This window comes from Erithacus rubecula (assembly GCF_903797595.1).
Source record: "Erithacus rubecula genome assembly, chromosome: 1".
Classification (NCBI taxonomy): domain Eukaryota; kingdom Metazoa; phylum Chordata; class Aves; order Passeriformes; family Muscicapidae; genus Erithacus; species Erithacus rubecula.
Genome location: NC_136658.1, coordinates 3715955 through 3740245, shown reverse-complemented (window position 1 = coordinate 3740245; position 24291 = coordinate 3715955). Strand labels below are relative to the sequence as shown.

At 40.9% G+C, this 24291-nt stretch overlaps 1 protein-coding gene across 1 annotated transcript in view; it reads right to left on the bottom strand.

Moving 5' to 3' along the window:
- Positions 1–269: 269 nt before the first annotated feature.
- CRYBG3 (crystallin beta-gamma domain containing 3) overlaps positions 270–24291 on the bottom strand; it is a gene marked incomplete at its 5' end in the record, with an annotated part of 79698 nt that continues 55676 nt past the window's right edge. The window contains 11 exons of the mRNA XM_079316256.1: positions 270–697; positions 774–1820; positions 2355–2514; positions 2787–2945; positions 4157–4280; positions 6732–6871; positions 13182–13308; positions 13822–13931; positions 17910–17942; positions 18922–19048; positions 20588–20730. Of these exons, the coding sequence (XP_079172382.1) occupies positions 1732–1820; positions 2355–2514; positions 2787–2945; positions 4157–4280; positions 6732–6871; positions 13182–13308; positions 13822–13931; positions 17910–17942; positions 18922–19048; positions 20588–20730 (1212 nt within the window). The 3' untranslated portion in view covers positions 270–697; positions 774–1731. The remainder of the gene's footprint in view (positions 698–773; positions 1821–2354; positions 2515–2786; positions 2946–4156; positions 4281–6731; positions 6872–13181; positions 13309–13821; positions 13932–17909; positions 17943–18921; positions 19049–20587; positions 20731–24291) is intronic.

The following is a 24291-nucleotide window of genomic DNA, read 5'->3' as shown; positions in this document are numbered from 1 at the left end:
TTAATATGCAATTTCATGTAACAGCACAGCCACATCTTCAATATACTTATCTCCCTTTTTTGGCCATTGGAAAAGAAATAGTTTACTGGAATGTGCTCAACATCTGCTGAAAATTATTATTTAGTTTGTTTAAAAAGAAACCAACCAGCAAAATGTTTCTCCTGAAAAGTTTTATACAGTTAAAATAGACATGCTTTAGCATTTTACATTCAAGGTCTCTTAAGTACAAAAGCCTGCTTTAATTTGTTATGTGACACTAAGACACCAAGTATGATTTAGTCATTCTTCATTTAAAAAACTACAACTTTTTACATGGGCTTTTAAAATTTCATATGGAAAGTCACATGCAGAACACTTGATGTACTGACTTATATGGAAAAAAGCTTAACAAGTGCTTTAGTTGAAAAAAATATATACATACATTTGAGGATCTGTTACTCAAACATCAGATTTATGATAATTTTAGAATGTAAAATAGTAAGTGCAAGTAAATTCCTTTTTAAATAGTACTATATAGAACTCCATTTCATACAAAAATAGACATCCATATATTTTATCTCTAGCAAACTTAGAGTTATGTCTTTGTTTGGGGATGATCCTGTTTGAGGGCACAGCTTTTGGAATCTCAAATATCTGTCTTCAGCTAACCTGAACTCTTTAAATAGTCCTAGAAATACTTACCCTGAATATACAAATGCTGGGAAAAAAAAACTATTTTCAATGAAAATAATGAATTTTTATATTTTCAAAATGAATTTGAACTATTTTCAAACTATTTTCAATCTTCTTTCAATGAAGATTAGTTTAGTGATGCTGAATCCAGGGAGCTGAGGGACTTCTCTTCCATGTCAGGTATTCACAGCCCTCCAAGGGCCAGGAAAAAGCTTTTCAAGCAGCACCTGCAGTCAGTGAGGTCTCTGGCTGTGTTGCAGCAATAGCTGTGGTTGCATAGTGTGGAAATTGAGGAGACCCTGGCACAGGAAGCTCTGGAGCATCACTTGTCCTTGGTGCTGCAGTGACCCTGATGTGAAGCCAGCCCTGGCACAGGCTGCTGGCACCTTTGGAAACACCAAGCTGAATTGGTTTCTGCAAAACTGGAAATCTGGTGCTGTTGAAAGCAGAGGAGACAAAGGTTTACCAGTATCATTTAAGGGGTGAAAAGCCCCTGTATTGCCTTGTTTCACATGCTGAGCTGGAATTCCAGTTCAAAGGTGTCTTTATCAATAAATGAATTTGCATTTTAATGAGAGACACGATTCAGGATCACTTGGAGCCTAAACAGTTTTACTTGAGACATAAAAGCCCAACTCAAGTTCCTTGAAGCTCATCAGTGCATTCACTCCTCAGTGAGCTTCCAGCAGTGTGAGGGGAAGGTAAATACAGCATTTCTGAAGAGCCTTTCCCCTGTTATCTCTTGCACTTCCCATGCTGCAGAACCTCTGCCTGCTCTTTTGCATTTACCTTTCATACTTCAGAGGAAGAGTAATGGTGACTTTCACAGGAGCAGCCTCTGCAGAATCAGCTTCCCTGCAGAGAGACATTGGATCAACCTCCCCTCTTCCAGATTTGTGCAAAATTCAGTTCTTTTAGGAGCTGGTGTTTGGCATGAAGGAAAACAGAGAGGAGTTGCTGCTTATCGTTCCAGTGGTGTATGACTTCAGTAGTTGGGTTCTTTTTTCCCCTCTAGATGTTGGTAGCCAACAAAAAGTCCATCTGTGGGGTGGATTTTACTCACAATATTTCAATATCCCATTTCTGTGAGGGTCTGTTTTCTATTGGCTGATTCATAATGATGTGATTCTTGTCATAGTAATATCCTCCTTAAAAACAAAAGGAAGTCATGAAGGAAAAGCTTTTGAAAGAAATGCTAATAAAAATTACATACAATCTTTGAGAAGTGTGTCTAAGTAAGAAAATCAGCTGAAAAATAGGAATTCCATGAGGTAGGTAGCTGGTGTCTGCAACTGAGCAATGACAATTTTAACCAGCCTTCTTTTTCAACTTCTTTTCTCTTTTTGAGCTATTGATTTTCCTTCACCATTTCCTAGTTGATTTTCCTTCACCATTTTGTCTTCTGTAACTCCCACTTCTTGCCATCTGCACTACTTAACTCCCCAAAGCACAAACAGTTTAACTGATCAAAATAAACCTCTGGAATCAAAAGAGAAAGGTTCTTTCCTCCTTGCCCTGGTGTTTCTTGTCCCAGTGTCAAGCAACTGGACAGAAAAGGTAGGATTCAGTTTCTGACCTTACAAAAAACAAACAAAAAAAAAGCTGGAATATGGAAGTTAATCAAAACCTTAATCAAAAAACCACAAAATTTGTGAGGTTTAGAGTTTTTTGTTTTTAAATACCTTTGATATCAAGCACCAGTTGCTCACTGAGGTATGAAGTGATGGTTCCATCCTCGTTGAGTCTCCACTTTTGCCTGTCCTTGCCATGTTCTGTCCAGAGGGCAACCTTGGCCCCAGGCACGTCTCTGCCCCCAATGACATCCAGACAGGCATTGTTTGCCTAAGAAACAAGGAGAGCAGTGAGATCCAGGCCACAGAGACTCAGTGTTGTGCCTTTGTCTCAGGCACTGAGCACATGGCAGTAATTTTGCTGTACTTGGTAAAACCCTGGGAAGCAAGCGAGGAACAGATTATTTGACACTCAGCCAGCTGCTCAATCAAAGTTGGTGGTCTTTGTTGCTTCATTTGTTAAAATCCAAACCATCAGCTTTTTCTAATATTAATAACAGGCCATCAAGGGCAGCAGTAATAGGAAATCACTCTGGAACTGACCTTGGACTTGAGGAGGCCCTGGCAGTAGTGCCAGAGCTGGGAGCTGCTGCCGCTGCGCGGGGCTGCGCACACCGAGGTGGCTCTGATGTCTGCCAGGCTCCCAGCCACGGTCAGGTACTTGCCCTGGGCCCTGCTCCTCACCCTCAGGTACACTGCTGGCTGCAGGGGTGAGGGAAGACATTTACAACTCAGATCAAGCAAATTGATGTGACCAATCCTCCATCCTCCCCTCCGTCAGTCTTCTAAACTGTGTTCGGTTTTTGTTTTCGTTTGAGGATGTTCAGTAATTTTTTGGTTGGAAACAAACGTGCCTGTGAAGCACAGGAACTGGTTTTTCACGTGCAGTTGGGCAGCTATAAACAGCAATGGTACATAGGATTTAAAAAAAAAAAATGTAGTTATGGCTATAGAACTAATTCCTGCGATCTGCAATTATGCCTAGTTCAGCACATTTCACTCATTCCATGGGCAGTAAATGGGCTGCACTCCACAAGCTTTTAATTCTTGGGCCACAAAACTTACATAACTTAAAAAGTTACATATCCAGCAACTTCAGCCCTCACTAACTGGAATATATGGCACAGAGATATACCACTGTTTTTGAACATACATGGAAAACAGGGCACTGATCTGGTATCCCTGTTTATTCAAAAAATAAAGAAGATTTTGCAGGGCTCCTGCAAGGTTTGAGCTTTTGCTCTGTTATTCACTGGATTCAGTTCAAGTAAAGAGCAGGGAGTTATAAAGGGCAGCTCTGCTGGAACCCCAACTTTTTTTCCTGGGAGCTTTATATCTCCTTTTTTCCATATTAAAACAAACCCCGAGCTACAGACAATTAAGGCCTCTTTCCCACCAAGCATCCATAAACAAAACCTGTATCATGACACTGTTTAATTACTCATTGTTATCTAGAGACCTGAACCTTTGAATGAGAGTGAAAATGGAATTACTTGAGGTGAGGCAGAGTGGAAAAACCTGATGGGAACTACATGAGCTTTGCCTCTTTTGGAAATCCAGGCAACAGCACAATAAAATTCAGTCTTGCTTCCATTTATGTTAATTATGAAACAAGCCAGTGTGGAATTGGTTTCCTCATTATACTGTCATATGGCAAAATTTAAAAATAGAGCACCCAGAGAAATGCTAATGAGCAATTCAGTAAAACAAAGCTTGGCACCAAGAAACTGGGAATTATTTCCCTTTAGGAACCTAACATAGATCTCAATAATGCCCTGAGAGGCATTTTCTGCTTCAGTAATCTTCCAGTGGGTCCTTCTGGCTGTCATCATTTGGCCTGATTCAAGGAGCTCAGCACAGCCCAGAGTGCTTGGTGGCAGAGCTGGTGCAAACCCCTTTTCCTCACCCAGTACCTGCTTCACAGGACGAAGGGAGCCAATCACTTTCCAGCCACTGTGCTCACTCCACTGTGAAATCTCCCCAGGTTCCAGCAGAACCTGCTTTCCTAAAAAATTGCATCCCTCGTAGGCAATCCACCTGGATACACAAAATAGAATGTGAGAATTGTTACCCACAGCAAAACTAAACTGTCAGGGCTGTGCTCCTGGAACCCCCAAACCTCCCCACAGTCATGTTAATATCAAGCCTCTCTTTCTGTGCTGCAAGCTGCCATCCATTCAGTGGGATTATTGCCTTCTGATGAAATTCAGACCTGTTTTCTGTCTGTCTGCCAAAAATTTGTAAACTATATTTCCTATCTCCCCTCTCCCCCTCCATTTTTTCCCCCATAAAAAGGAGAACCTCTGCATGAGCCCACATGGGAATAATGCTGGTTTCAGCAGGCCTGTGTTAGGAAACTAGGGAGTCACACTTGCAGCTTTTCCTGATTGTGCACATTAATTCTGAGAGGAACTTGTCTGATGTTTTTGTTACAGTTAAAGCTTTTTATAAAATTCCACTTGTCTGAAAACACATTACAGGTATTCACTCCAAACCCCACACCCTGCTGCAGCTGTCATGAACACACCATGGATGTGGCTGAGTCCTGTAACAGCCAGATAAAGCCCTGGCTAATACAGACCCCTTGTTATCTGGCATCTGCTCAGTAAATGCAGCTCACAAAGGCAGCCTCAGGAGCACAGATCCCTTCTGTTTATATCAACAGCACGTTGCTCTGTGGACAGTGACTCCTCAATGCCTGACTCATTAACCCCTCTGAACACAAAGCAAAGTGCTGGTTTCCCAGGTTACCTGTTTACAGGTCAGCTGCCAAGAACCTGAGGGATGGCTGAGCTCTGAGTCAGTAAGAAAACACCTGGAAAAGCACCTGGAATTGCTTTTGCCCACAGCTCAGAGAAACTGAGAGCCAGACCTGCTCAGGGCTCCATGGAGGCTCAACTGTGCCAGCTGTGAGCTGCCTGGCAATGAGCCTGGGTCCCTGTTTCTTCAAAGTCCCCACCTGACTAACAGGTATTCAGGGCAGCCTGACTGCCCCTGTGTTATACTTTGAACACATTCCTGGCTTTTTTCCCTTGCAATGGTTTCTGTCAAGTCACCAAGAATTCACTGTTAACATTACTCTTGGAGCATGCAGCAGTCACGTGGAATGCAGTTTCAAAGCAGATATTTATAGGGAACAGAGAGGGGAAAGACTGTTACAGGCATCACAAGCAAAACTCATCTCTGCTCTCACACAGCTCTGAGATCCTCAGCACCCTTTGCCAAGGCAGACTCCAGGTTTTTGCCTTACTGTGGTGGCCAGTTGGCTCAGGAAGGAGCCTTTTACCTAAGCCTGGCAGCAAGCTGCCATCAGAGTATTTATGTAAATCTTTGCTCTTTGCCTAAAGCTGACAGCAGGCTTTGGGATGAGGAGCCAAAAAAAACCCCTCTAAATCTGCCTTCCTGAACTCTGAATCCCAGATAAGGCAAACAAACCCTCTAAGACATGCCACCATCACACCTGACACACTCAGCTTTTAGGTTACCTGTCTGCTGTGTGGAATGGGGACAGGCTGAGGAGGTCTCTTTCCTAGGAAGCATCAAAAAGAGCTCAGAGGAAACCCAGCCTTTCTGCCCTGAGCCCATCCCAGAGACAGGGAGGGAGCTGACCTGGCTTGGACACCCAATAATGAGCACAAAGATGCAGGAGGGGTTGGCCTGTTGCACTCATTCTCCTGTGCTTTCTTGTCTCATGGTCCTAAAGCCATCACCCTTCCTTTGCAGCCTGCTGGGGCAAAAGGACTGAATTTCCACTCAACACACCCACTTCTGTATTTTCAGCAAAGGTTCAGGATGGAAGTGGCACAAATGTTGGGAACTGTTGTGAACTGGCAAAGCTCTGTGGGGAACCTTATGTTCACTATTCTCTCAAGAAAATTACAGCTTTGCCTGTGTGGAAAAGGTGGGGAAAGGTCAAACATAAACATAGGAAATGTGTGTCTCATTAGGAAAACAGCAGTTTCCAGCCACTCTCAGTTGCTGGATGAGACTCTGCAAGTTATTTGTTGCTGCTGTGGCTGTGGAAGCTGAAAACCTAGCTGAAAACAGAACACTTGGGAGCTCTTCCAAAAGGTGAGAGATGTGGAAGAGGTTAGAAGGTCACTTCTGCAGATGTAAAATGCTTTCACAGAAGAACCTGAGTGTACATTCACACTCCTGGAGGAGGGTTAAACTAATAACAGAAGCAAATTACTGTTCTAGCTGTCAGATCCACCCTGAGCTCCTCTCAGGAGCTGCTGCTTCTCTGGCAGCCAGTCAGCACATCAAGCTTCCCTGAGCTGCTGCAGTAGTTTAAATCACTGCAGTTTATAGCTGGCATTTTACAGCCTGTTAATAAAGGCACTCCAAGTTTACACTACCTGCCTTTGAAAGTCTGTGCCTCAAAACAGAAGTGAAGAATGTAAACCATCCTATGAACAAGGCAATAATCGTGAGACAATGTTACCTCCTATAATGCAAAACTGACAGGGATATTTCTTCCATACTTACAATCCACTTCTCACCCACACAGACTGGGTGTAGAAATGAAGGTCCTCGTTCAAAACAGAATTGACTGGTTCACTGAAGTGCAGCTCTCTGCCTTTGCAGCATTCCAGGCTGAACAGACTGATGGAAGGCTCAGCAAAAACCTGGGGGAGGAAGAAGGAGAAAAAAAAAAGCACCAAGTTTTAGTAGGAATAGTCCAGGTTCAGTAGCTAGAGATGATGCACACATTGGCCCACTTCAGTTGAATTTCCTACAATGCTTTTGGGTTACCTCAGCAAATGTAACAACAAGGGAAAACCCCAAAGCACAGAGCTGAAACAAACTGCATTTATCAGTGGCTTTGTCATCAGTGTAGAGCCACACTGACACAGGCCAGGCACAGAAAGTCACCAAGGGATGCAGAGGCCTCTGCTTAGAAAAACTCATTTTGATCTGATTTGTATCATCAGGCCCTTGACTGCTTTTCAAAAATCCACTTTATTTACTTATTGATGGAACATGCATCTAAACTAGTGAGTCAAATCAAAGCCTATTGTCCACAGGCTTCAATTAGCTGTAGTTCACTGCAAACATTTTAAGGAGCTACAAATTGTAAAAGGACAGAAATGTCAACTAAAAAGTTCTTCATGTTTTTAAGACATCCCTATTTTTCTTCTGCCAATCTTGAAGGAAGGGCATAATTAGTAAATTCTACAATCTCATGTAGAATTGAGACATTTTTCAATTAATGTCCTTTTCTACAATTGACAGATTGCCTGTGAAAGCAAATTAAAAGAACAGTTTGAATGAAAATGTGGTGCATCTGTAAGACCAACATAAAAACAGAGGAAGCAGATTTAAACATACAAATTCTGTGCCCTGGTACAAGGAACACTTGTACAATGCTTCAGCACTTTTAACTTAAAACCAGAAGCAAAAGCACTTGCAGTTTATACCTGGAAAGGAGGAGGGAACAGATCTGACTAACTCAGTGAGCTGCCCCTCCAGGAAAGGCACCTTCTAAAACAAGATGTTACCCTGAGATAGCTGGCTCAGGCAAAATCTGGGATTTCTCTTACAGCCAAGACATGGCCTCAGGTGAAATAAATGAAACAAAATCTTGAATTGAAGTTGACACAGGCACTGAGTAATTAAGAGAAATTAATTTTCATGTTTGAAGAGGCACATGTAGCGTGGTGAAGTGTCTCTGAAAAGCTCAGGGGTGTGTCAGGACATATGAATTTGCTTGACACTGACTCAGTGCACTTGGTATGCAGCTGGTTGGTCAGACTGTGCCTCAGAGATTGCCTTCCTCTGCAAGCCATGCAGGGACAGAGAGCTCACTGAGACATTTTGAAGAAGAGCTTGGGATCATCTACTCAGAGAGATCTTTTAAAGCCTGTTGTACTCCCAAAATCTAATGTCACACACCAGAAAGTGATTAAAACCTGCCATGTTTTTATTTTGGAATGTCAGCTCTTCCCAAGTGCCTTCAGCTGGATGGGGTAGATCAGATTTACAGGCTAAAGGCTCACTGTAAACCCAGACCAGCAGGTCAGTGCAGGAGCTCCTGAGGTTGCTCAGCCAGGCAGAATCATCACAGTCCTGTTGGCACTGCCTTTCACCTGGGAGGACACCAGAAGTCATGTCCAGCACAGGCCCAGCAGTTTTCACAAGTGCATTGCTAACCATGACAAACAGAGCAAACTGCTGGAGTCAATTAAAATGATTCCAGCTCTGCTGTGGTTGTGAGTGTTTGGACTGAGGGCTCTGAGAATCCCCTGTCCAGCTGCTCAGAGACCCTGACACACACACCACTGATCCCTCTGTCCCAGACAGAGCTCAGAAGAGATGCAGTGATACTGCAGAGACAAACTCCAGAAGGAAACCAGGCTGCTGAGCCAAACCCTGAGCTCTGCTGTGTCCACAGCCATATATAGAGCAATGCACTGATCCCTCACGTTCTGCATTCCCTCCTAGGCCAACAGCTGGCAGCACTGACTCTGGCCTGGCTTTTTGCTCTGACTTTGTTTTCACAGCTCCATGGAAACTGGGAACAGTGAAAAACAAGGTTTGGGGCTATGCTGTTAGGCTGGGAGGCACCTTGTTCCCAGTCTTGTAGAATGCTGAGGAGCTTTTTCACCTGAAAGGTGAGACAAAAACATCTGTACTTACCCACTCTCATGTCTAGGTCAGCATTACTTTAGCTTCTTTCACAGTTATTTCAAGGAAAATACCTGAAATGCTATCTTTTGGGCAAAGCTTGCCAATTGTGAGAATATCAAAGCACTACAGAATTTCTTAACATGATTTTTATGTGTGAAGGAACTGACTGCTTTGCTTTAACCAGCACCAATAACATTTTAAGAGGTTTTGCTTGTCCCTTTTTTTCATGCAACTGTACAGAGAGAAACTTGAAAGGATTTATTATATTCAAGAGGCCAGTGATTAAGGAAAGCTATATTTACATAGCATTTCAAGATATGAGCAGCCTTGTAAACTGTTAAATACACTGATATACTTTACTTAATAGGTGTGGTGTTCTATGGCTAACACAGCACACAGCAATGAAAAAGACACAGGTAAACCATGCAAAATCAACACTAAAAATCAACATATTAAAAATCTCTTGCACAGTTCAATTCAGCTCAGGCTTCCCCCTCAATGATTTTTACTTTGCTTTTGGTGAAGCTGTGCAACATAATTTTTCACAATTCAGAACAAATTTTTATGCTTCACCAGTTCAGGAAAAAAACCCATAATGCAAGAATGAAATGTTTGAGATTAAACAAGGACCAAGATGGGCTTCCACAGTAGTGTCCAGACACAAAGAAGGTGACCAAAGGGCACCAGAACTGAAAACCAAGTGCACAGGTGAATTTGCACACATGCTTAGAGCAAAAGGCATAATTTTAGCTATGGATGATTTTTCATTATGAAAGTTGTGAGAATTTTTTACTAATAAAACCTTTTTGGAAAGGGCCCATCCCAAAACATATTTTCCCTCACACCTTTTTTTTTTTTTTTTTTGGCCAACTTAGGTTTTGCAAACTTTGATGGCAGGGGATTGTGCACTGCCCCATTTCCTATTGCTGCTGACCTGCTGCTTTGCAAGCAGCATTTACCAGAGTCTGAACTGGGGGAGCCTGCACAGCTGTTAGAGCAGCTTGGAAAACCTGTGCTCTCCAGGCTTGGCCAGCTCATCACTTCCAACTGTGTTTGCTGGAGCTGCTCCCTTCAGTGTGGGATGGATGCCTGGAGGGAGCACCCACAGTCCAGTCCCAGCCACACTGAGTGACTCAGTGCCTGGCCCTGCAGTTAGTTTTTGTATCTGATTTCTCTGTTTGCCTCACAGGAATGCTGGGGAGATTAGTTAACACCTGTATTTAACTTGGAGAAGATAACACAGAAGTACAAGGATTATCACGATTGGTCAGAGCAAGAATAAAGAATGTCTCAGAAGAAAAGAGAAAAAAACCCCAATCAAACAAAAAAAGCATTGCACAACCTACAACCTGGATCTCGTTTTTGGTTTTAGAAACTAGGAGACATGTTTAATTTACAGGTTGAAGGTAAGGTAGAAGGAAAGCTAATTGCAAGATTAGATATTCTTGTCCATGTAAATCACACCAAATATGACAGGGAGCTTGTCAAAACAACACACCTGAGAAAAGGCAGCACCAGAGCTGAACTCTTCACTGTAAGATTATCTATCCCAAAGATTAACCTCCTCAAGCAGCAAACACTGAACAAACACCCCAATCAGCAACCATGGCCCTGTAAATGACCCAGCTGCCTTCACCTGCTCTCTTGCAGCTGGACAAGGGCCCCACATTTCCTTTCCATGAACCCATGGCAGTGCAAAAGGCAAGACCTTGCTGATGCAGGCACAGAAACTGCCCCTCTGCAGAGCCCTGAACCTCTGCTACACCTCACCTGCCTGCAGGAGGGCTGTTCACAACAACACAACAGCACCTCTCATCAGCAAGCTTTTCTGCAAGAGGGCTTTGGGATTTGAGCTGAAAGGAGATGATGAGAGGCAAATGACATCAGTGTCAGTTGGTGCTTCTTTGTACCCTCCTGTTAATCCACAGCTTTCCTTAAATGCTCTGAGGGTGATGAATCAGTCCAACCTGTGTTTGAGCAAAATAGAACAGCAGAAATAAAGCACAGCTAGGGCTTCCTAAATATTTAGTTTGAGTATTCTACACCTTGGAGAATAAGGTGTGATGGGAGAGAGGAAACTTCCTCAGGAACAGAGGAAATTGGTTGTAAAGATGAGGTGAATTCCTCCATGATGCCAGTGCACAATAAAGTGGGGAAATAACCAAAGTGGAACCACATTAATTTGAATTTTTTGTGGAATGGGAGGGTGTGTGTGCAGAGGATGTGGGAGCAGCACGCTGTACTTAAAAGCTGACAACCTCACTTTCTACCAGACAATACATAAAACATCCCTCCAAGAGCTAAAAGCTGGAATAAAAGTTAGCCAACCTAAAATACTGTCACTACAATGAAATGACCAAAATATCACTAGTGTGAGTCCATTTTCTTATCCAAATCATTTTGTGTTGCACTGAAAGTTTTGGGTTTGGGGTTTTTTGTACTTATTTTTATTTTTCCCTTCTATTTTAATTGGACCAACTCAGTGATTTAGAAAAAAAAATTCCTTTTGTTACGCAATTAAGCTCTTAAACAAACAAATGACATATCTGGCAGTTTTTAAATTAAAAACTCAAAAGTTTACTTTCTTAAATAGGAAAAAAAGAAAACTTTTTTTTTTTTTTTTTGGAATTAAGTGCAGTTGTTATATTTGTTTGTTTCCATAAAAGCTGCATTTTCTATAGAACAAATGGAATGTTCCCAGCGTGGAACTCCTCCACAGTTCCACTTGCAGCAATTACATCTCACTGAAAGGAGAGCAGGAGACAATGCCCACAGGGCTTGATGTCAGGGTTAAAAGTTCTCCTTCTCACACACAAGCTACCAGGGGACACACCTTAGCTCTGAAGTGAGGCTGCCATTCAAAGCTGAATAATGGAAGGGGTTCCCAATGCCACAAATGAATTCAATAAAGCTACACAACAATTCCACTTGGGAACAGCCTTGCTCCTCTCTGGAATGAGCTAACAGAAATATGCTGTAATCAAAGGGGCTCTGTTCCAAGAACAGTGCACTGTGGACAATGCTCAGAATGAACTGTGGCTGCTCCTGGTGTGACCTGCTGCCTGCTCTGGGTCCCAGCTCTGTGTCCCCAGCACTGCCCTGGGGCTCTGAGGACAAACAGGTAGAGTTCAGTGGCACTTTATGCTGTTTAGTGCCTTGTGAAATTCAAGGGCTCCTATTGGCAAGAGAAGAACCAAACTAAGAGGTGCCAAAGCAGAGGAAGATGTGTGTGAGCTCCTCACACACAGCCTGCCAAACACTCCTTCCAGGGCCTGCCCTGGGGAATCAGGGGCTGCCAGCAGCCTCCTACCATGCCAAACTTCATATTTACTTCCCTGTGAGATTACAGGCAGGAGGATTTGGATGAGGTCTACCAATACTTGATGTCAAAACTTCACTTGGATTTGGCACAGCAGAGTCCAAAAGCTTAACTTGCAAAGGGCTACTTTAATCTAAAACCCATGCTCTCAGCAGGGGGAAGTCACTGTATCTGTATAGCCCAGTGAAAAGTCCAGTCTCAGATTTGAGTTGTACATCCTTCCCACCATGCCCATGGCTTTGGTGTTTACATTTGCTTGGGGTTTGTGGGGTTATTTTGGGCTCTTTTTCATTTGGTTGGTTGGGCTTTTTTGCTTTTCTTTTTAGAAACTGTTCTCAAATGGTAAAAAAGAACTTCATATGTGAAAAAGCTGAGTAATCACAGAAGTCTAGCTTCATAGGAGCTGCATTGAAGGACACACACCACATAGGCTGAGCTTGTGTTCTGTGATTAGGGAAGGAGGAAGAGTTTTGGAGAAGCTGGTGGCCAGTGCTGGAGAGAAGGGAGCAGAGAAGCCACTGGCTTCTCTTTTACCAACAGTGTTAAAGCTCATCTTTGATGCCCTTGCATAAGAGCACACCAAGATGTGGAAGAAAGGCACAGACATCACATCAAGACTGCAGATTTGAATGTCCTGTATGCAGGATTGCTATGGGATGTATAAAAGGTTGCAGCTCTCTTGTTCTGGAGGGCAAAGTGCATTCCTGTCCAACCCCCTGGCCATGGAGGATCTTGTGTCTCACTTGTAAAAAAGAGAACAACTTTAAACCCACAACACTCAAGAGCAGCTACAAGTGACCTTGTGCAAGTGTGCACACAGCCTCACCCATTCCCAACCCAAAAAATCACCTGAGCCAAGAAAACAAACCTCACTCTTTTCCTTAACTGGGAGTTTGTTTAGGGCAAGTACTCACTACAGACATCTGACAAGGAAAAGAGTTCCAAAATGTTTGTGGGGTTTTTTTTTTTTTTCCCCAGTAAAGTCTTACATATTGAATAGGCTTGAGGGATTTGATTGTAGCAGTTGGGCAGCCACAGGAACTGAGGTCAACATAGAGGCCTTCTTCCAGCACACAGTGATTGTCAGTGGTTTCCCCTTGGTAATACAGGAGCCAACTGCAAGAATAATGGAACAAAAAAGATAAGCTGCTCTAGCTGCTTATTTACAGTATGGTTTTTTTAAGACCTTACACTTGCTAAGGACACAAGGAATAAAAAATTTTCTTCGTTCATGTCAAGCTTAAAGTAAGGTGACTTGAAAGGCTTTGCAGCAAAATCAAATCATGTGGTACAGAAAGCTGAGTTCCAGAGTCAAACAATGCTGAGTGGAATTAAGACACTTCCACTGTACCAAAGTTGTCAAAATCTGGAATAAATTCTAACTGGAGTTAAAAAAAGAGTTACGGTAGCTGTGCAAACCTTCCCCAGGGAGAGCAAAATGCCCAAATAGTACCCAAACCAAGGACAGGATGAGAGTTACTGAGATGCCTTGCAGGACAAAGGGTCTAAGATGTGATGGAAGAGGATGGGCATGTGTTATGTGCTTTCAGCTCTCTGAAATTCTGTAAAATTAAAAAAAAATAATTCATAATACTGAAAATGATGGCATGTAAAACAACAGACACTTACCATCCCCGGAGAACCTTAAAAGAACATGGTATGAATGATGTAAAATCAGAAACTTCTGCTGTGAAATCTACACATGCTCCTTGGAAATGTGTATTACTGAAAGCTTTGAGCTACAAGAACAAAACAAAACAAAGCAATGACTAGAAGGAAAATGAAGGCATTATCATAAATGTAAACACAGAAAGCTGTACTCTCAGAGAAGTATCCATTCAATTCACAAAGATACAATTTATTGAATGAATTGTCATTCAAAGAATCTTTTACATTTTCTACAGCTGCTTTATTTTTAGAAATGCATCAAGTACTTTGTCATCTCTGGGCTGGCACAGGAGGCTTCCCAGTGATGCCAAGGCAGGCAGAGTTATCAAGTATAAGTTCAAATGCAGCAGGAGGGGGCCCAGGCAAAAATGAGAAGAGCAGGACTCCAGGCTGTTATCATCCACCCAAAGTCCCCCTGAACTGCAGCTTAACTCTGGCTGCAGCTCAGCAATCCAGTGCTCAAAGCAGGATGGGGAAATGCTGCCCAAAAGATACAGAGCTGCTGTTGACAAAGTGCCCTGAAATCTTCTGTGATCACAGTGGTTGCAGGTGGCTTTTCATTTCAGAACTAGGAGGAGGATTTCTGGGGACCTCTGAAGTTCAGCCAAGCTGCTTTTATATGTCATGGTAAAGAACTGCAAGTCACAGTGAACCACACCCCACCAGTAAGATGTGATCAGTTCATCCCAAAAAAAGCAAGAAGGCTCAAAATGTTGAAGTAAAATAGAAAAATATGAGCAGACAAAAAACAATCAACCTCCCTAAAAAAACAACCTCCCCCAAACAAATAAATAAAAAGCCCAAATGAACAAACTTGCTCCCAAAAAAAACCCCCAAAACCAAACCTAAACCAAAACACAGACACACACAAAAACCCCACAGCCCCCACCAAAACAAAAAGAAACCCTGGTATGATGTAGGCTATGATCTATAGCAAACACAACCAGAATTCTGTACCCTTGGCCTGCCACTGTGTAACTGAGATGAATTTCATTTAAAAGCCTGAAAGAGAGGCTGGAAAAGAATGAAAAATTGAAGTGTATCAAGAGAACAACTCATATTCTGTAATGGAAGAAAAACATGATGGCTGTTGCAAGAGCTACTTCCCCCTTCATGCCCCAAATTGGCCAAGCTTCCTGCCAAAGAAAAGAAATCAAGTGCTTTTGCCAGCATAGAGTGAGAAGGCCAAACACAAGTGTCAGCAAATGATTTTATGGAAAAGTTCAGTCTATGTTTTTAAAAGAAATGAGTGTTTCCTGTTAGAAAGAACAAGAAAGGCTCAAGCTGGCCTTGCAGGCTATGAGCACTAATTGGAGAGCATGGATCAGCTACAATAAAATGAATAAAGTGTAACTGACTTTTCTGTAAATACAACTGCACTGCTATGTCACAAAGCACCTATTTAAGCTGTAATTACACTGTATGTTCTACCCACTCATCTCCAAGCTCTTTACAAAAGGGAATATATATTATATATATATACACACTGCCTCTCTTTCACAGGCCACGTGCTATGCAAGGCTTTAAAAAAAGACTCATTTTCACACAGAATTTATCTGGTAATGAATGAGAGTCTTAATTTAACAAAAGTTGGGGTGGAGCAGAGATTCCTCAGTGCAAACACTGCAATTAGTTTCCAGCTGCAGCCATCTCCACTTTGTCAGGGTCTGACATTACTGTGTGAGGTTGTTCTTCCCAAATATCCAATGGGTAGAATATTAAAGTACAAATTCAGGGTTGCACAGAAATTATTTCTGCTTCCTAAATCATCTATACAAGTCACCTACTGCTGAAAGAGGCTTTGTTCTTCCTGGTCAAAACTTTATTTTAATAAATGAAATGAATGGCTTTGCAGAGTTGGTGATTTCTCTGTGTACTTATTAGGAAGCTTGACAGGCAGAAAAGGTCAGGGGAGTTACTGAGACATTTAAGAAAATTCTGCTGCTTTTCAATTTCTGAAAAGAACAGAAATGAAAAAAAGATACATTCTTATAGACAGTGCAAACAGTTCACTTAGTTCAGACACTTAATTAAAGGTGGGAGAATGTACAGTCATTCAAAATAACCAATATAGGACTTATTCAAGGATCAAACATCAGGATGTTTAAAGATTTACCAGCTCATATGCACCATGCTTAGAAGTTTCAAATTAAGAGACTGGTTTTCAAGTAGAAAACTTTTATTTCACTCTGAAAGTGAAATTCTTGATATTTATCCAGGGGCCTGTCTTTTACTTATCCTAAGTGATTAAATGTTTTCCTATTAAAAAATTATTCAAAATATTCCCCCTCCTGTAAGAACTGTAGTGATATGAAATATGTTTTTTCTTCCCTGTCCCTAAGGCAGAATCCTATGAAAACCAGGATTGTGATAAGTCAGGACAGTCATTTTTTCATAAATGGTGGTAAGATTGTTATTAAAGACCACAAGAAGCAAAATCCAATCCAATCCATGTCAATATTTAAAGGTGTCTGTGCATATACACACACACAGAGGTTTTTTTCACGTTTTTGGGAATAAAAATCCTGTAAAGCACAATTTATTGGAACTTCAAAGGTTTGAGATGATCTTAAAGGTCTGCAACACTGGAATAATACACTCAAAAGAATAGATTTTGGGAGATCCTGAAAAAATGGAAGAATTGGAGATGGAAACAAAATAATTTTCAACTGTTTAGACCCCACCAGTTTTATCTGAGTCAGTTATTTTTTTCTAGTATCATTTACCAAGGCCCTCTGGTGAACACACTTGCAAGGCTTTGGATTTGTCTGCAAACTGCCATGTGAATAGGTTGGGCAGGAAGTCAGTGTTTAAGGCTAAAATAATACACCAATTATGTCTTCAGACAGGAAACATTTCCTGCAGTCCTGGGTTAATCATAAAATGGTAGAATTGGAGAAAAAGGAGGGTGTGGTCCACCTGCTAAGTAACACAATGCACAACATTTCCCATCCAAGCAAAAAAAGAGAAAAATTGTGTCCAGATGACAAAATACTTAAGTTTGCTGAAACAGAAGCACAGAGCTCTAAAATATCTTTTGTCTGAAAATAAGTCATGTTTCTTGAAACAAACTTTCCTAAATTTGCTTAATTAAAAGCATGTCAGAGAGAGCAATAAAAACACTCAGATCATCACCCATGCTAGCAGGACAGAAAAAGAGCAATCAAACAACTCATGCTGGACAGGGGGAGAGCCCTGCTGGGCCAGAACACTGCAGGGGACACAGAGCACACATGGTGATGAACACAGAGCAGGTTTGTGTTTCAGAAAGATAACTCAAAGCTCCATTAATGGAACACAACCTTGTAAGGTAAGGACCAGAGTGTAAGGCTCTAAACTATCTCATTTTTGAGACACAGAGTGAATTATAGGGAGTACTTTCTCTTAATAAGTTATCACCAAGTTAGACACAACTTTCAGGGCAACTGTCAGAATGTACCAGATTTATCACAGATTTATCATGATCAGGATGTGCCCAGTTAAGCTCTCATTGTAACAAAAAGTTAAGGAGCAGCTCTACCTGCTTGGAAGACTTTGGAAACCAGAACTACCAGCATCCAAGACTTAAAAACCCAATTTCCAGGTGTTGATGCACCTGCAGGTTTGAAATGTGCAGTTCAGTTTTCTTGTATTTTCATCTTCAGCTCACACATAAACACAGGAGTGACAAACTGGATGCAATGCAAAATAATGGAAAGAAAATGTGCCATAAAGAGAAGGATGAATGGATGGGGTGGTGATTTTCCAGAAACAAGAGGGAAAGAAGAGGAAAATCAATAGCTTTAGAGATCCAAAGTCACTCAAAACCTATTGGGCTGCTTGCATTTTTGGGGATAGAATTCTAAAGAGTATGATCCAGAATAAAGCAAAGAGTAGAACACTTAGCAGACTTTACTTTTATCCATCTATTGATCTGCTGTAGCAATGTGACAATACTGAGGTATCACCTGAAATTACTGAGATATCATCTGAAGCAAAGCATTCAAAATTACCTGCATTTAATTATTAAGTAGTTTAGTACTAGAGACTGTTATGCAATGCCAACATACCAAGTGTGGAGGCTCATTTGTCCCAAGGGGCTCCTGCAATAAAATAAATACATATACACATATTAGAAAAGCCCAACATTAATTACAATTCATTTCCTAAGGAGACATGCCAAGCTGCCTGAAATTTGTGAAGCTCCTCAGGAGCAGATAAAAAAAAAACTTCCCAAGCTCTTGGCACAATTCTCTTCCCCAATTTCTGCCATGAGCTGCCTGCAAGCTCACCATTACCTGCCTGATTGTTCAATGCCTTTCACACAGAGAACTTGCATCAGCATTAATTAGTTACCATAATGTGCATTAGAATCCATGTAAATGTCTCTGCATTTATTTTTGAGGCTGTTTCTTAAAAGACAGAATTGAAACCAAGAGATGACACCCCTCTCAACACTCAACACATTTTGGTCCACAAAATAAGGTTAAGTATTCCTTTTGCATTCCTATAATTTATTACTTTTTAATAATTTATTACTTATCATCAGAAGATTATCTTTGTTTAGGGTTTTGACAGTGCTGGCACTAATCTGTTTGGGTGAATTGCCACTACCTTGGATTGAATAATGGATTAAAAATATTTCCTGTCTTTATTCACTGTATCTAATACAAATATTTTAGCATAAAAATAAGAAAAAAACACAACATAATTCTGTTATGTAACAACACAGGCCAGATAAATTCTCAAGTATTTTTACATATATTATCAATTACCATGTTTTAAGGCAAATTAATATTTCCAGGCCAGTTAATTTTTTCCATGTATGCAGTGTGCCAAAGGGAAATTCTTCATATGAAGTCTCCTTGACAATTTTCTCAAAAGACAGAAAGATCTGCTGTGTCCATTTAAGTCTCCATCCTGAACAGACTCATTATGCCTTCCATGAGGGTCTTTAAATTGTCTCCATACAAAGAGGCAGGCTGCTATAATGTGGGCTCTCCTGTTTAATTATTATGATAAGATCTGAACTCCAGAGGTCTCATTCCTTTTAAGGTTTTCCCTTAAATTCTGGTAACTCACCAGTTTAACAGGTCGAATTGACATGATGGTTTTACTAGATCCTCCCCAGTCAAAGAAGCATTTGTATTTTCCTTTCTCCAGCACATATTGTTCTCCACAGAAATATTTCTGCTGATATGCCACCCACCTGCAGAATGACACAAAAATTAAACTGAAAACATTGCATTTTTCTGAGTAGTTTGATGACAACAGCAAGTCAAGCACAACAGAATGTCCACCTGGCAGACAGTGCAACATTAGACCCAATGAGAGGCACAAGACTGTCACACATTTCATTTTCTGCTTTTCCCTACTTTGACAAACACAAGATTTTGGGTGTCTGCCCAAATTGTGAGATAATGCCCTGCTCAGAAATTCAGAGGAAAGACATTTAAATGATAACTTTTTGAATCTCTCTTAATTGAATCTTTGCTTGCTTGGCATTCCCCAGACAGGGTTTTCTTACAGCTTTTCCAGCTGGGTGCAAGAAGAAAGTGAAGTAACTGAGAAAGGCTTGATGAAGCAAAAGCCTACAATAGCTGGCAGTTCAAGCTTCTCCCACCCTGCTTCCTCTCCTGCAATTTAAGAAGAAAAACACCCCCAAGAGAAGGTCCTTCTATCCCTGCACAGTGGCAGAAGCAGATGGGGGCTGGTTAGAAAGACACCTGTAGATCACCCACCTGTGGTGGAGCATTCCTCTCTTACTCACTGGGACTGCTCTGTTAGGGATATAACAGGGCATGTCCTTATCCATTTTACTTTTATCACCCACTGACAAATCTGTTTGCTATTGATTTATCCAATCTTTTTAACCTCCTGGTGCTCACTGCTACCACAGCCCCCTTCAAGTTCCAGAAACTCACTGCCTCTAGTGTAAGAAAAGTAGTTTTTTTTTCCCTTCCTACATCAAAATCTGCTTTAAAGCATTACCCAGTCCTGTAAAGCATTTCCCCCAACTGTTGTCATGCAAGATTCTGTGAACTGCATTAATCTTGTCTTACCACCTTCAGGATTTTGCAGCTCTCATTTGCATCCCTGTTCTCCAAACTGTCTCAGCATTTCATTCTTGCACCTAATCCTCATGAGACACTAATCACCAATCTCTACATAAGCAGTTCAGGTTCCTCACTTCACAGTTCCTGATCCCCATCACCATTAGGGTAGTTATGACAATATTAATATTGCATTTTAAAAATGACAATTAAATGTCTGAAACCCACATGATTCCAGAGTGCTCTTTTCCCTTAATGTCTTTTATGTTTTAGCTTTTATAGTTCTATAAAAATTATTTTAATTTTCAGTGCCAGAAATCTGACTTTATTACAAATACAGAACATCTCATCCTTTCTGGATAGGCTCTACTTGTCCCAAAAGTTATACCAGTTCTTAATATACCTAAAATATCTTTTCAGTATTACTGCCATGGAACTATGTGACTCCTCTGGGGGGACATCACAGACTTTTTCTATGAATAAGAACATTCAGATCCAAATCAAGGTGTAGGCATGGGAGCTACAGAAAACTAAAATTATTATTTCCATTCCACTCCCCAAGGAAATTTAAAGAAACACTTTTCTCCTCCAAGTATTTACCACGTGTACCACATGGAATATAGTCTGTCAAAAGATGCACCAAAATCTGCACAGGAATGTTTAGCAGCTCCACCCATATATCTGAGTAGACTTACACTCCACTTTTCACAAGAATCGACCTTGTCTCAGGGCCAAATCCAACCTGCTCCAAATCAGGGATTTCTTCATTGATGATGTCAAATGCTTTCCCATCCTCATCATCAGACTGGAAAAGTGCCACTGAAGAGTCTATGAAATCCTAAGAGGCAGCACAGGAGTTAGAAGACTGTCACAGCTCAATGACTCTTCACAACATGAAACATTTTGGGAAAGGTTTGTAGCCAGGAAGACAGCATTTTATAGAGCTGTGAAGGGACTTGGCTCCCTGCTGTGCATCTTTATGGGATGTTTTGGCATTGAAGTTCTGGAATAACTGGAAGCCTGACAATCTGATATGGCCTTCAGGGGTTTGCACTGAAGAGAGGAAGAGCCTGCTGCCCCTGAGCACCATCCTCTCCTCTCTGAGGATAGCTCAGAGTGCAAAGGTGCCTGTATGGGAAGGAGAAGAGTTAAGAAGAAAAAAGTTCAGCAATGATTTTCCAACAGCCTCACAAATAACTACTCCAAGCACTACCACAACTATAGTTTTTTATTAAACCTCTCCTTCCTCATCCCTTCCCAACAACATGGCAATAATTATGGAGAGGAAAAGCCTGGGCAAGATCACCTTTCCAGCACCAGAGGTTTGTACTTCTTGGATACATCCACTATAGCTATAAATAAATCCTGCTTAACATTGTCACATTCTCTCTTACATAGCTGTGTGACACTGCTTTGTGCTTTCAGCCAGCTTAGTTTCTTGGCCAGATTACTTGCAAACTTCAGATTATTTGAATTTGGGTTTCAAATCTCCAGCTTTTTAACCACTTAGCAATTTTAAGCACACAGTTCAGTTGCTGCTTGGGAAAACAGAAAACAACAATCCATTCACTTTACTGCTGTAACTTTTAACAGAAAGCACAAACTCAATTTCAGTGTTTCTCAATCATTCAGCAGTGTTAGAAACTGAAAACTAAGAAAGTCTTGCAAACAAGAAACAATTGCTATGAAGCAAATAATATGGTTGACTCACAAACATATGAGGACTCCACAATGGGTATTATTACACTAAACACTGAGAAAAGAAAAGATTTTTAACTATCAAAAACCACTTAGAAATTAAGGCCAAACCAAACATGCATGCAGATTAATTTGGGCAGGTGAACCTGATCAAACAGGCTCTTTGGAGGACACCATGTCTTTCTACAGGATCCAATCACAATGAATAATGAAAACCAAATTTAGAATGAGCACTTGATGTGGTTCAGCTTCTCTGCACTGTTTACAGGACAGTAAAAGGTGATGGAACAAATTCTGCACTAAGACTGGTTTTCTTACTGCATTGACCACTTCCTTCCTTCATTTATTTAAACTGTTAAACTGTTCAACTATTTCAGGTATACACCAGAAATTAAAGTGCCAGGTATGGAAAAATCATCATGTACAACTGCAGTTTCAGATTACTTTTTGGAAAAAAAACCAAACCAAAACAAACAAACAAACAAAAAAAACCCCAGAAACCAAACCAAAACAAAAAACAACCAGCGCAGTAGTAGTGCAAATGAAAACCAGCTACTCTTAACAGTCCTAAAGCAAATGACTTTTTGTCATTTAGGTCAAATCTACACACAGTTTCTTTAACTAAGTTTAATATAATCAAGTATATCCACAGTTGCAATTAAATTTAAAGCATCTTTCAAATTCAGCCATTACTCTTTCCTGCCTGAACTTCCAGAACAACTTATCTTACAACAAGAAACAGGAAAAATACTTTCAAATAAATTACTTTCAGACCAAAGCAGATCATTCTAGACCTGAAAACATTAGTGGGAAAGCTCCAAAAGCACCATATTCAGAAACTTTGCTCTTTCACTGATCCCTGGGCAAAGCCCAGCTTGAAAGGCATTTTACACTGCAGAAAAGAATCAAGTGCCACAGTTCCCCAAAGCAGCTCCCAGTCCACATCCTGCCTGCCCTCAGGAACAGGCTCTGCATTGACTCAGGTGTGTTCAACACAGATGCTGACAGGGAGCTGGCAGCAGCTGGAAAAAAACAATTCCAGGAGATCTTTTTCTCTCTGCTTCCCAAACACCCCCTGAGCCCCCCATTGGCTCTTGTGAGTGTTCACTGCAGGAATATTCAAGGCAAAAGCTGAGAGCTCCTGCAGTGTGCCCACAATGGGCACATCCTCACCAGGGGCTGCAGAGGGGGATGTGCAACAAGATCCCTGCAGATCCTGAGCCCACTGCAACCTTCCCCTTGCTTCCCCTGACAGCAATCCTGAGCTCAGGGAGAAGAGCCAGGACATTTGCAGTGAGGGGCCTCAAGCACACAGTGTTTGGATTTTTGCCCAGGTCCCCTTGAAACTGAACGTTTGGTACTAAAATATGTTTAAAATCCTGACCTTAAGTGTGGTACACAAAGTCACAAAGGGAGCATATGGCCAGCCTGAGCACTGCCCTGGGTGCTGCACATAGACAAACAACACAATGCCAGGGCCATTACTCATTCCATTGGCAAGCAGCTGGTAACCTTCAGTTATGCAATAAATTGGGGGGAATTATTCCTTTTCACTTCTATTATCAATAGGTAAATATTTATCCATATTTATAAGCCAAGTGGAATGATAAATGCTGATATATGACTGTGAATGATACATGTTTTTAAAATGTTAATGACTTCTGACTGTTCTAGGTGCAAGTTCAATTAAATACATGATATGGAAGATAATTCTTGCTACTCACATGCATGATTTTAACTTGTATTTATGTCCTTTGCCAAGAGGAAAATCTAAAAGATCAATTTAAATTGCTCAAGTACCCTATATATGGAAAAAAGAGGAAAACTAAGATTCTTCAGTAACTGAATAGGATTCTGCACATCCAAAATGAGAATCTGAAGAAATTTCCTACCTACTATTTTCTCAGAAACCTAAAAATAAATTATTTAGAGAAGAATATTTTTCTTGAAGTCAATTCATTCTCCTATCTTTATTTATATTTAATCTTTATCTCCTATCTAGTTATCTCCTATCTAAGTTATCTTGTATCTTTATAAATACAGCTTTTTCTAGGTGCCTGTCATGAAAAACAAACCTGCGAATTGTGAATTTAAGTATGGTCTTCTTGGACTCACATTAACTTTTTATTAAAAAATAGAAAAGGCCGTTGAGACAATGAATTTGTTTTAAATGCCCACCTTCAATTTCCACAAAATTCCTGGCTCAGGAATATCACATCTCCTCAGATGAGGGGATGAGTAATCTGAATATACAAAACTGAGTAATGTCAGAGTGAACAATCTTAGTCTCAGAAGAACTTACTTTTTGCAGCTGTATTTAATGCTCACAGAGTTGCCATTATAAGAAAAAAAACTTTCAAACCCTTACACAAACAAACAAAAAACTCAAACCAAACAAAGGAAATGATAAAGAAGTTCTAATCCCACGTTTCCCCATTGCTAAAAAGTCCAAGTTTGCTTCCAATAGTGGGCTCTTATAAATAGTTTTTATTATTATTTCATCCTTGTCTCCACTAAACACATTTTAGTAGCAGGGATTTTTTTTACCATGATTATTTCTGCTGCCAAAATTTTCTGGCAGAAAAATCACAGACAGAGGGTAATGCTGTTTTAAGGCTTGCAACAGCTGCTGCATTGAAAAGCTATTTTTGTTTTAATCAAGAACTACTCTGAACACTCAGGCACGTTACACTTGTAAGAA